Source organism: Mustela nivalis (assembly GCF_964662115.1).
Source record: "Mustela nivalis genome assembly, chromosome: 7".
Classification (NCBI taxonomy): domain Eukaryota; kingdom Metazoa; phylum Chordata; class Mammalia; order Carnivora; family Mustelidae; genus Mustela; species Mustela nivalis.
Window position 1 is genome coordinate 30,483,344 of NC_139026.1, and position 13,249 is coordinate 30,496,592.

The 13,249-nt window shown below is 32.9% G+C and overlaps 1 protein-coding gene across 1 annotated transcript in view; it reads right to left on the bottom strand.

Annotated features, from left to right (window-relative positions):
- TMTC3 (transmembrane O-mannosyltransferase targeting cadherins 3) overlaps positions 1-13,249 on the bottom strand; it is a 61,159-nt gene that overhangs the window by 37,818 nt on the left and 10,092 nt on the right. The window contains exons 2-6 of the mRNA XM_082738862.1: positions 11,100-11,316; positions 6,829-7,047; positions 4,522-4,621; positions 1,514-1,629; positions 908-1,080 (exon numbers count right to left, since the gene is read on the bottom strand). Coding sequence (XP_082594988.1) covers positions 908-1,080; positions 1,514-1,629; positions 4,522-4,621; positions 6,829-7,047; positions 11,100-11,288 — 797 coding nt within the window. The 5' untranslated portion in view covers positions 11,289-11,316. The remainder of the gene's footprint in view (positions 1-907; positions 1,081-1,513; positions 1,630-4,521; positions 4,622-6,828; positions 7,048-11,099; positions 11,317-13,249) is intronic.

Consider the following 13,249-nt stretch of genomic DNA (forward strand, 5'->3'; position numbering starts at 1 on the left):
AGTAGAGCAACATTACCAGAGTGCTGAATGCATAACAATCAATGCAGAATCCTATACTCAGAATTCAAATTATTTTTCAAAAACAGATGTAAAATAAAGATATTTTTATATGTAAAAGCTAAAACAATTCAGCACCAGCAGACCTACAAATCAAGAAATGTTAAAGAAAGTCCTTTAGTCACAAAGAAAAATGGTACAAAATGAAAATCACATTGAATGTAAAAAGTTGAAACAGCTCATTTAAAAAAATATTATTTAAAAATATTACAAGAAAGGAAGATCCAGCTTTATGCAGCTTACAAGAAGTCAACTTTAAATATAATATAAATATAATATAAATATACTGATAGATAAAAAGGTAAAGGATGAAAAAAGATAAACAACGTAACACTAAGAAAAAGAAGATAAAGCGAATTTCTGAGTAAAGACCAGGGATAAAGTATCATCAGAGATAAAGAAACTCATTTAAACACAAGCCTAAATGTTATGCACTTAGTACCAGAGCTTTAACTCACATGAAACAAAAACTGATAAAACTACAAGTAGAAATAGACATAATTATAGTCACAGATTTTAACATCCTCTTCTCAATAATTATTAGAACAGTGGATAAAAATCATTAAGAATATAAAAGACTTGCCACTTAACTGATCAAGTTAAAATCACTGTACCATTAAGTAAAAATCATTGTTTTCATTCTGGTAATACACATAGGTCAAGTATACACATAGGTCAAAAGCTACTAATTTGTACATTATAAATATATACAGGTTTTTAAAAAAATACTACACTTCAACGAAGCTATTAAAAAACCTCAATATAAATCAAAGACTTTCTGAAACACTTTTAATCTTAACATTAAGAGTAAAGGAAAGAAAAAATTAGAAAGAAAAACTGAATTTCATACCTGGTGAATACTGGAAGTTGGGACTGAATAACCTGGACTCTAATTACAACAAGTAATAGTGTACTGAACATCAAAACAATGAGTTTTATTAGTGTCTGCAACATAGAAAATGGAATACTACTCTTTCCACGGAAAAACTGTCCAGCAGTAGTCCATAATAATGGCAAAGTATACTGCAAAAGGAAAAAAGAGTTTTAAATAACAATATACTATAATGTTTTCAATTCAGGATTTTCAAAATGCAAGATTAGTTATAAATTGACTATAATTATAAAATCAATATAGAGCAATTTGTGAAACTGGTAATGAATAAAACTGAGCCAAATAATCTTATCTAATACTGAATTATATTGTACAATATTACTGTACACATTCCCAAATTGCCTCATGATTCCATTATTGAAATTCAAAGAGTTGTCCTTAAAAAACTAAATGAGTCATAAAATGTTCAGTAATTTTCAATGGATTTGAAGATAAAACATGGTCTCTTGCAAATTTTTTGGTATACAGATTAATTTACATAATGATGTATTTAGAAAACAAGTTTATTACAAGAGAATTTAAGTATGATAAAGGATAGCAACAAAAAACCATATTTCTCCTTACCCCTTGTGCAATAAATACTTCATACACACAGCAAATTCCCACAACTGTTATTCCTTGCTCTTTACACAATGTTGCAACAGCAACTAAAACCACTGTCAAGGCAATTGGAGTCCATACTGCAATTTAAAAACAGAAAAATATAGAACTACACTAAACAATTTTATAACATCATAAACAGATATTTTAAGTTAGATAACTATTATAATAAACTTTACTTGTGATTCTATATTGAAATTCATGTTATTTCCCACTAAGCTGTACTTTACATTTTAAAATGTATTCAAATGTTTTAAGTGATTTTTCCTTTACATACTGAAAACAAAACATCAAGACATATAACTTGTACTAAAATTTTTTGTGGAGAAGAGAAACTCATAGGCTGGAGTGTTGTGACTAATGAAGTAATTAATGAACTATCAGTTTGTAATGAAGACAAATACTTTATTACACAGACATCTGTATGTTTAATTAAAAACCTGAAACTGAAAACTACTGGGCAAAGTAGACTAACATCTACTAAAAAAAAAAAAAAAAAAAATAAGTATAAAAACTGAAACAGGTTCATGGTAAGAATTTACTATTCTTTTAAAAAATTTGCTATAGAATATTTATAAGTTCTATTTAAACAGAAAACCTACTTCATCAACTTTAAGCAAACATCTACTAGTAGAACAGTAATTTCATTACAGAAGAATTAATTGTGAGAGTAATTCTGGATCTACTACTAGCTTGCTTTGTGACCTTGGGCAACTTTTCTGAGATCATTTAGCTACTGGAAAATATAATCTCTAATTCTTTTCCAGTTTAAAGGATATATTATAGTATGATTGTGTGACCTTAGGTTTATTTATTAAGAACATTAATCAAAGTAAAAACTCAATTAATCCCAGGTATAAATAAAAAAACAATCTATGAATCTAGTATATTTTCTTTTCTCATTCGGCTTAATACAGAAATTCATTTATTTTTGAAATTGCTTTTAACTTTAAAATACTCTATCAATTAAATTATTGAAAGTTAAACAACTCAAAAAACTTTGAAACACTATTGGAGATACTCTGTATAATAGTATTCCTTTCCTCAAAAACAAAAACAAAAAACCCTTATATTCTAGTTAGATCGAAACCAAAACTACGAAAGTAGTAGATTATACCAATGGGATATGAGGGCAGATATAATCATACCCATTTTTAAGGTGAGGAAATAATTTTGGAGGTCTAAAAAAAAGTCATGCACAATAAAGAAATCATGACTTTAACCCGGTTCTTCTGACATTAAATTCAGAGCTTCTTACTAGTTTGTAATTACATTCCAGGACAGAGAGAGCAAACAGCTGCCTTATGCAATGTTGGATTCAATCTTAGCAACTAATAGCTCTAGTAAAGGCAAGAGCTTTATTGAAACCAGTCACTTTAGTTCTTCAACTTTTGGTGGCTGTATTACTGTGTGAACAAAAACTTTGATTTTATAAACAGCTCTCTGTGGTTAAAGTTACCATGTATGATTTTGTCCAAAACAAGTCTCCCAGCTAAATACATTAACAATACTTAAAAATAGATACACGTATAAGTATAGATTCAATTTAAATAATTAAAATCCATTCCAACTTCAAAAAATAAGCTTCTAAACTGATTTTACATGTGTAAAGATATAAACCTCCAGCAATCACATATTCAGACCATTATTCCGAGTTAACTGCTACATTTTGTGGGGAGGGATAACAGTCAAAAAAGTGAAGATGTATTTGTCAAATGATATGTGTTATGAAGAAAAATAGAAGGTGAAAGGAAACTGAAGGGAATGGGAAGACGAGTGGTGTACAGATGACATTTGGGCAGAAACCCAAGCTAACAGAAAGGAACAAAGGCCCTCAAGTAGATCATGCTTTAAAAAAAAGAAGGGGGTTATGGATGGGTCATTAATAGCCTAGAATTTAAAGTAATCAAATAATTACAAATTGAAAAAAACCTGCAAAGGACAATATACATTAGAAAACAGTGAATACAAAGATGATAACAAAACTGTTTATTGTCTCAAGTGTAAAATTACATAATGTGGAATATGAAGTATTATGGAAGCTAAGAGGATAGAGAGAGGTTCAAAAGCAGGGTCATCATCTTTTTAATCAGAATTGTTTAATTGTTCACTTGGTCATTTGCTAAATACATATATAATGAACCCTTACTGTATATAAGGAACCATTCTAGGAAATGGAGACAGAAATGTACCCATATTGCAAATCTAAGAAGACACTATAAGTGTTTGGCTAAATCACTTATTTCTTGAGCCTTAGTTTACATTAATACAAAATTAGGCTCCTTATCATCAGTACTTTGGGTCTATCGTGAGAAAATTGTCCAGAAATGTAGGGAAAAAACTCAGAGTTAAATTTTAAGACGAATCAAATATAGGTTACCATCACGTAAACTCTTTCATGACCACTGTTCCCACACTTGTAAAAAGTCATTTTTATTGCCTGGAGCTTGTTTTCTGCTAATAGCTGGCAATATGCAGGATTAATAACCTAATTTGTACAAAGCATTTTTCAGGGTGGGCCACACGGTAGGGACTCAATAAGTAGCTGAACTATGATCAACACATAATAAAAGTTATATTCCAATAAGCTTTCAACTTTACCTAAACAATACAATTCACAGCCTTTACAGGTGTTATTATAGAAGGACAACTTAAGTATTAGTAGTTGTACCATTTATAGATAACAGCACATGGAACTAAGAATGACTCTAAAACTCCTATATTCTAGGGTAACATTTTTAAGTTAAAACATACAGAATCTGTTAGTCATAATGAAGTATAAACTACATGCAAAAAATTTTTAATACTGATAATGTTGCATATCATGTTCATATGTCCATACATGCTGAAGTAGTACAATATATAAAGATAAACCCAAATGTGGCATACATTTTATAAGAAACAGAGTAAATAAACATTACTTGATCAAGTTTTATAGATATAGAGAAAAAAATTAAATGTTAGACACTCACCTATGGAATTATCTGGTCCTTTTGATCTGGTATATGACAAGAATGCAGCTAGAAAAAAGATAGAGGACAAAAGTTCTGCTCTTCCTACAACACCTGTTACCTAAAATGGAAAAGGGAGGGTAGTTCATATTAATGAAGACTCTCTTGAAAATTTAACTACGAGGGGCGCCTGGGTGGCTCAGTGGGTTAAAGCCTCTGCCTTCGGCTCAGGTCATGATCCCAAGGTCCTGGGATCGAGCCCCGCATCGGGCTGTCTGCTCCGCGGAGAGCCTGCTTCCTCCTCTCTCTCTCTCTCTGCCTGCCTCTCTGCCTACTTGTGATCTCTGTCAAATAAATAAATAAATAAAATCTTAAAAAAAAAAAAAAAGAAAATTTAACTACCATATATAATAACAGCATAAATAAAATAAAAATAAATAAATAAAATAAAAATAAAATTGCCGTAATTTTTAAAGCACACATTCCAGTTTCTTAGACATTCTCTGAGTGCCCTCATGTGGTGAATTTGTATAACTTCCATAAAAATAAATTTACCAGTGACTCTACAATAGTTTTTTGATTACTATTTTGAAATAATTATAGACTCACAGGAAGTTACAAAAATAGATACAGAGAAGTCCTGCGTACTATTTACCCAGCTTCCCTCAACAGAAACATCTTAAATATTAGTATAGCATCTAGAATAGTTCTTAATTAAAAAAAAAACCTTAAGACCTTACATATTTTCTTAAAATACAAGTATTCTTAAAATATAAAAATACTCATAAATTCAGTAAGTTCTATCTCATAATAAATGTGTAAACTCAAGACAATAAACTTTAAATAAGTTCTTTTTTGGGGTTACTGGGTGGCTCAGCCAGTTAAGAGTCTGACTCCAGTTCAGGTCATGATCTCAGGGTCTTGGGGATCAAGACCCACACAGGGCTCCCTGCTCCCTCTCCCCCTGCCCTCTGGCTGCTTGTGTTCTGTTTCTCAAATAAATAAAAGTCCTTTTTTTAATTCTAAAATTTTAAATATAAAACCGCTCAAACCCTTTCCTTTATTCTGAACTCACTGTAGAATTTAAAACCACCTATCATGGGACGCCTGGGTGGCTCAGTTGGTTAAGCAGCTGCCTTCCGCTCAGGTCATGATCCCAGCGTCCTGGGATCGAGTCCCACATTGGGCTCCTTGCTCCGCAGGGATCCTGCTTCTCCCTCTGACTCTGCCTTCCACTCTGTCTGCCTGTGCTTGCTCTCACTTGCTCTCTCTCTGACAAATAAATAAATAAAATCTTTAAAAAAAAAAAAAACAAAAAAAAACACCTATCATTTTTGTAAATGCATGGAAAAATGTTCATTCAACTAGACATAAAAAGTTTCAAGACAGTGAGAGAGATACACAAATCCCTTCCAATACACACAGACCCATTCAAGTACAACAGAGGTTAAACATACTTTTGCTTACAACTGAAAGCCTATAACAAAGCAATAAACAGTCCTTTTTGCTCTGATGAGAGGCAATTTTGGGGTTACAAGATTATCAAGAAAAAGCTGTAATATGTCTTGGTAGGTAAGGGCTGACAGACATACTGGTACAGCAAAGACAGTTCACAATTTTAAAACATGTGGCATCAGACAACATGAAAGTACTGATTATTTTCATCAGTTACAATGTTTACATATATTTTGCTGTATATTTACATACATTTTCCTTCTTTTACTTAAATTTGTTTTATTATTTTCTGTCCTTTGAAATACACTGCAAAGTTGACAAATATTTTAAATCTATATTCATAAAAAAACAATTAGCAAAGGACTATGTTCATTTATACTTCACATTATTCATCTTGAGCAATTATATCTTACGTCCTTAAATAACAAATGTTTATGTTTCAAAATTTGTTTTAAATTTAAAAATTTTAGGGGCATCTGGGTGGTTTAGTCAGGTAAGTGCCTGCCTTCAGCTCAGGTCATGATTCCAGGGTCCTGGGATCGAACCCCACATTGGGCTCTCTGCTCAGTGGGAACCTGCTTCCCCCTCTCCCTTTGTCTGTGGGCTCCCCTGCTTGTGTGCTCTCTTTCTAATAAATAAATAAAATCTTAAAAATAAATAAATTAATTAAAAAATTTTATGTAGTAGGAAGTTAGACTCTACACTAGAAAGTTAAGACTTTTATACCAATTCAAAAATCTTCAAATATTTTAATTAATTAAGGCCATGGTTAAATTTTTTTCTTAAAAACGTACCATTATAGTCACTATGTAAGCTTTGTTTAAAAAAAAAAAAAAGAAGAAGAAAACAACACTGATTGACAGTTTTACTTACTGCTTCTGTGTGTATTGGGTGCACTGCAAAAAGTAAAGAAGCAATCATACTACTCCTGTTGTCCAGAAAAAGTTTGCAGACTTTAAGAAATATCACACTAACCACAGCATGAAAAATCATATTTAGGAGATGATATGACATTGGTTTCAGTTCACTAAACAGATAATTTAAGCGAAATGTCAACACTGTTAAGGGACGGTAAGACTTGTGGCTTCTTTCCTAAAAGGAAAAAAAAAAAACAATCATCATTAAAGTAGGATGGTCCTTCACGGCACATAAACTAATACTTGCATTTACTATTAAAACAATCTACTTTTGGCTGAGATATAGCAATAAAGTAAAGAAATGTCCCAAGAATAACACAAACCTAAAAGATAGTTTTATGTGTTTTCCTATTTCCTTAGTCCCAAAACAAAGGCAATTTCCTCCTTTTGCAAATATCCCATCCCATTAACAGTAGAGGAAGAACATATGACTATTAATTCCTCTTCAATACAAAAAATTTAAACAAAAATAAAGCAAGACAATAGTAGCATTGATCAAATTAGAACACAGGATTCTCTCCAAAACCTCCTTTCCAATCTATTACTAATACAAGCATTTATGTAACTGCTGCCCAGATTCTCAAAAGGAAATAAAAGAACAAAATGTTTACCAGGTCAGTTTTAATAGTGAAGACTCAGAAAAGTACTATCTAATTGTTTAATGAAAAATACCTTCATAATATGTAAGCCTGAATATATTAAACCAAAAAAATCCCCAAATACTACATATATAATAACACAAGAACAAAAACTTTCTTAGAATAACAGAATAGATACCTTTGTTATGGTAGTATTCCTGGCAATAAATCAAATTTTAGGTGAAGCTGCTGAATTTCTTTACCGGTTAGAAGTTTCATTTAACCAGAAATATTTTTACCGTAAGATAAAAATCAAACCAGATTTAAGAATAAAATACACAGGACAAAAACACATAAAATAGCCTAGTTATTATTTTTTTTTTAATTTTATGTAAGGGTATTCACACTCACCTTCTTTGCTCTCATACTCCTTACCATATTTTGCTCTAACTCTGATATTACAAGTGTTGACTTAAGCCTGTTCATCCCTACTAGGGAACATTAGGAACCATGAGGAACAAACATTTCTCAATTTGAAGACAGGAACATTTTAGTATCTCTGTATGGACTATAAACACCATGAGTGATATTAAATAGAATGCTCTTTGCTGTTTAATTTTTGTACATCATTTGATTTAGCTAAGCTATACAAAAATTTTTTTAAGGCATTATACTGAGCTGCCATGATGTGTATATAAAAGTAAAAAAAGGCCTAGAAACCTTTTGAGTGCCTGAAAGGTTACCAAAGTTCCAGTGGGACATATTTGCCAGTCAAAAGGATGAAGTCCAAAAGTGCAGGGAACAGGTTATTTTTAATTGCAATATGCAAAAATGTTTTGTTAGGTAAATTAGATGTACAATCACAGCTAATGGCCAATTAAAAATTAAATTATTAACATAATTAATTATTCACACAATACATTTGTAATCTAAGCCTCCTTTGTGATAAAAAGTCATCAGTGTAGTATACAACAGTAGACTACTCTGTGAAAATATAGTAAAATAGCTAGTTCTGTTACAAACAAAACAATATAATTCATTATTAAATTCAGGTATATTAAAGAAAAAACTTAATTACTCATAGTATTAGGTGGCAATAGAAACATAAGCGTAAATATAATGAATAGGCTAATAGTCTCCTATTAATGTGAATCTCCATCTAGTGATGGTAAAACAAAGTGAAATGGGATATTTGCAAAATTTACCTTAACAAAGATAAATCATAAGCCAAATGCTGGAAGAGATGTCTCATTATAGCTAAGTGGTTCTCAACCCTGGCTGCGCCAGAGAATTATTTGGATAAACAGAAAAAGTCTAATCCTTTACTCCTCCCTACCCCTCAAATCCCACAAGAAAAATAAAAAAGCAAACACACACAAAAATAACACTGATGTCCACATCCCATTCTGAGATAACTGTAACAAATTTGAGCAGAGCCTTAGTAATACTTTTTAAGAGCCCCAGGCAGATTCTAATTTGTAGCAAGACTTATAATCCAATGAACCATTCAAAAACAAGAGTATTACTTATCCAAGAATGGGTTTACTAAAGAGATAATCTAAACACTAAGAGGCCCAGAGGACTCCAAAGATCCCTAATATGCCAGTATTCGTACAGCTCATGAGTATGTCCAAAGTCCAAAAGGTGTCTTTAAGATCTACACTGGTACAAAAATCCTTATGAAGGTTTGGGCACTCAGAGATAGGCTTCCAGGGTATCATTACTTGATGATACCAACCATTAAATCTCTGAATGTGCTAATTCCAGGCTGGTCAAGAAAACCTGTAATACCTAAATACTACTCAGAATAATTCTTCCTTGGGGCATGCCTGGATGGCTCAGTTGTTAAGTTCTGCCTTTGGGTCTGGTCATGATCCCAGGGAGCCCTGCAATGGGCTCCTTGTTCAGTGGGAAGTCTGCATCTCCTTCTCCCATTCTCCCTGTGTTCCCTCTCTCTGTCAAATAAATAAATAAAATCTTTAAAAAAAAAAAAAGAGTAATGGCACATTTCCCTACAGAAAGAGAATATGCCCCTCCTAAAAAAGGAGTAAGCAACAATCTCCACCATATACTGTTATTCAAATTTGTTCATTCATTTATTATGAGTATTTTATTATGAGTTTTTATTATGAGTATTTTTCTTAATCTGTCCACTTACAGGTCCTCTGAACAAAATCAAATTTTCAATCTGTAAAGCTGAGGATGTCACAAAACATAGCCACTGACACCATGGTATGATAACTTTCATGAGACCCTTAACCTGGCCAGCTAATCTTTCAGTTAAAATCTCAATGTCATGATTAAAATCACTACAGATACTAGCTTAAGTTGGGGAAATGGACACATTTTTCTAAGGCTCACTAGAAAAAAAAATGCAAGGGTAGAAGGAAAGAAACTGCCTAGAACATAATGTATCATATAATACAGAATCATATTTTTTTCTCATTATCAAATATTCATTTCTTTTAAAGGCTAGAATTGGGTGAGAAGAGGAAGGTTACAAGAAAATAAAGTCTGCTTATTTAACAAGGAAAAATACTTAGGTGCTTGTGACTAGAGGAATGACAGACTTTGTTCCCATTCTTGAGAAGCTTCCATATTTAAAGAATGTGAAAAGGGACCATGAATGACAACTGACAAACTATGAAAGACTGTTGTATGTTACAGTTCAACTATGCACCAGGTACTATAAATTAATTCATTTATTTATCCTCGAGGTATTATTCTTTTATAGATCATATTTTTCATACATCTTGCCATCTAAAAGCAATTTCATATAACTATTTCATATAACTAATTCATATAACTAATTTCATATAACTATTATGTAATATAACAGGAGGATCCAATCTATGGGATCCCAAAATGACAAAAGTTTAATTCCCAAAAGTTTAATAGTGACCTTCAAGATAAAATACTAACAAAATAAATATATCTTCATAAAAAAATGAACTAAACTATTGGATTCTCAATATAAAATTAAAATAACTATTAGGTAACAGATATGACACAAATTTAAAATTTTCTGCAGAAAAAAACTCAGTATCTTTACCTTTAAAGTCTAATCTGTTTATACTGAAGTCACATATTTTTAGATGGTTAAACATATAAGTGGTCATCTCTTTTGCCTGATTGATGAAAAAAAAATTAGCAAGAAATAGATTTGTTTACACTTATTACTATCCTAACACATTTGGTTTTCACACACGTATGTTGTTTTTAAAAAGATTAAACCAAGGTACACAACCAAGGAAAGAATCATGTACTGCTTTAAAGAAGACAATCACACTGGGGCGCCTGGGTGGCTCAGTGGGTTAAAGCCTCTGCCTTTGGCTCAGGTCATGATCCCAGGGTCCAGGGATTGAGCCCCACATGGGGCTCTCTGCTCAGCGGGGAGCCTGCTTCCCCTTCTCTCTGCCTACCACTCTGCCTACTTGTGAACTCTCTGTCAAATAAATAAAAAATAAAATCTTTAAAAAAAAAAAAAAGAAGAAGAAAATCACATCTTCTACTTCCTATCTAACATATACATTTTAGGGAAACAAATTCATAAATACTATGATAACAATGTTGATAAAAGAAATCAGGAGTAATAAACTTAGAATATTTTAAAATATAAGATGCATATAAGCGATAAATAACTACTTACCTCAGACATAGGAGTTCCCCAGAAGTCATTCTGAAATAAAGTTTTTAAAGGTGTAGATGGATGCAGGTCTTTATTATCCAGTATTGCTGAAACATCATCAAAAACAAAACCACAAAAGAGGCTGTTCCAATAGCAGGCAGTAACCACACCTACTATTAAAGTTATTTCTTTGAGGTTAATATCAGCCATCTTTTCCACAAGCACTTGTGGACAAAATCTGGGGGGGGAAAAATCATGAAGATAAGATGAAATAAGCATCATTGTTTCTTCATCTAAATAAAATTTTCATCAAAAGATAAGTAAAATAGTGAATGTTAATTCTCCCAGAGAATTCTTCAAAGCTCAGCTCAAATTTCATCCACCTCTGAAAAGCATTAGCTAACCACCTCTCCAAATTCCTAACTTAAAACAAAATTGCTCCTTCATGTATTTCATATTTCTATTAGAAATTTTATCACACCATTTAATCTCTGGACTTACCTCTTCAGCTAACAAGACAGTGACTCCTTATCAATTGTCACAGGTCAGGTTACTCAGGGAAACACACACACACACACACACATATATATATATATACACACATACACACACGCACACACTTTAAAAACCTAGTATGGGGGGTGCCTGGGTGGCTCAGTGGTTAACCCACTGAGCCAAGAAGCTTTAACATCTTCTGCCTTTGGTTCAGGTCATGATCCCAGGGTCCTGGGATGGATTACCGAGTTGGGCTCTCTGCTCAGGGGGGAGCCTGCTTCCTCCCCTCTCTCTGCCTGCTTCTCTGCCTACTTGTGATCTCTGTCTGTCAAATAAATAAATAAAATCTTTAAAAACAAAACAAAACAAAACAAAAAACCGAGTATGGTATACTCCAGTAAATAAATTTTTGTTAGAAAAAAAAAAAAAAGATACTGAACATAGATTTTCTGAAATGTAGATGAAGCTTATATTTTAGTACCTTATATACCTGAAGATCAACTATTAACTAAATTAGGCATCCAAACTGTGAGTCTGCAGCCCTGTTTAATTTGGTTCGAGCCTTTTAAATATATCTTAAATGTGTTTAAAGGCATTTTAAGCCTAAGCTAACTGTATACTAGCCATTTAACTATAGTCTCCCTATTTTTTCACACTGATTTATTTGATTGATGTATGTTATCTGCTTAACAATGAGCTTAAAACCCAGATCTAAATCAGTGTATTTCTCATTACAACAAATGATTTTAATCTAGAGAACAGGCTTCATATATGACAATTCATAATTAAGTCACTGCTTTAGAAAGAATTTAAGAGAATGGTTTAGAGTAAAAGAAGCTGTGTTAACTGGACAATACTGAAGAATGAGCCGTATAATACAAATAAGATTGGAGGGGGCGCCTGGGTGGCTCAGTGGGTTAAGCCGCTGCCTTCGGCTCAGGTCATGATCTCAGGGATCGAGTCCCGCATCGGGCTCTCTGCTCAGCAGGGAGCCTGCTTCCTCCTCTCTCTGCCTGCCTCTCCATCTACTTGTGATTTCTCTCTGTCAAATAAATAAATAAAATCTTAAAAAAAAAAAAAAAACAAATAAGATTGGAGGATACTCTTGGGAAAACCAAGCCAATGATACACTTTTCCAGCTTGAGTAGTGTCATTAGTATCATTTTAGTATTATCTGTGGAAGGCAGAACTGTGGCCCACCAAAACCATTCATAACCAAATCCCCTGAATCTGTGATAATGTTACTTTACATGGCAAAAGAGACATTACAACATGTGATTAAATTGAGGGTTTTGAGGGACACCTGGGTGGCTCAGTTGGTTAAGTAGCTGCCTTTGGCTCAGGTCATGATCCCAGCATCCTCCGATAGAGTACCACAACGGGCTCCTTGATGGGCAGGGAGCCGGCTTCTCCCTCTGCCTCTGCCTGCCACTCTGTCTGCTTGTGCTCACTCTCGCTCCTCTCTCTCTCTGACAAATAAATAAATAAAATCTTTATAAAAAATCTATTAAAAAATAAATTGAGGGTTTTGAGATGAGGGGATTATATCTTTATTATCTGGGTGGGCCAATTCAATGACAAGAGACCTTAGAAGTTAAAGAGGGAGGCAGGAGAGTCAGGAAAGGGGAGATGGGAGTGATGTGATGGCAGGCTGGGACCACAAGGCAGGGAACGAT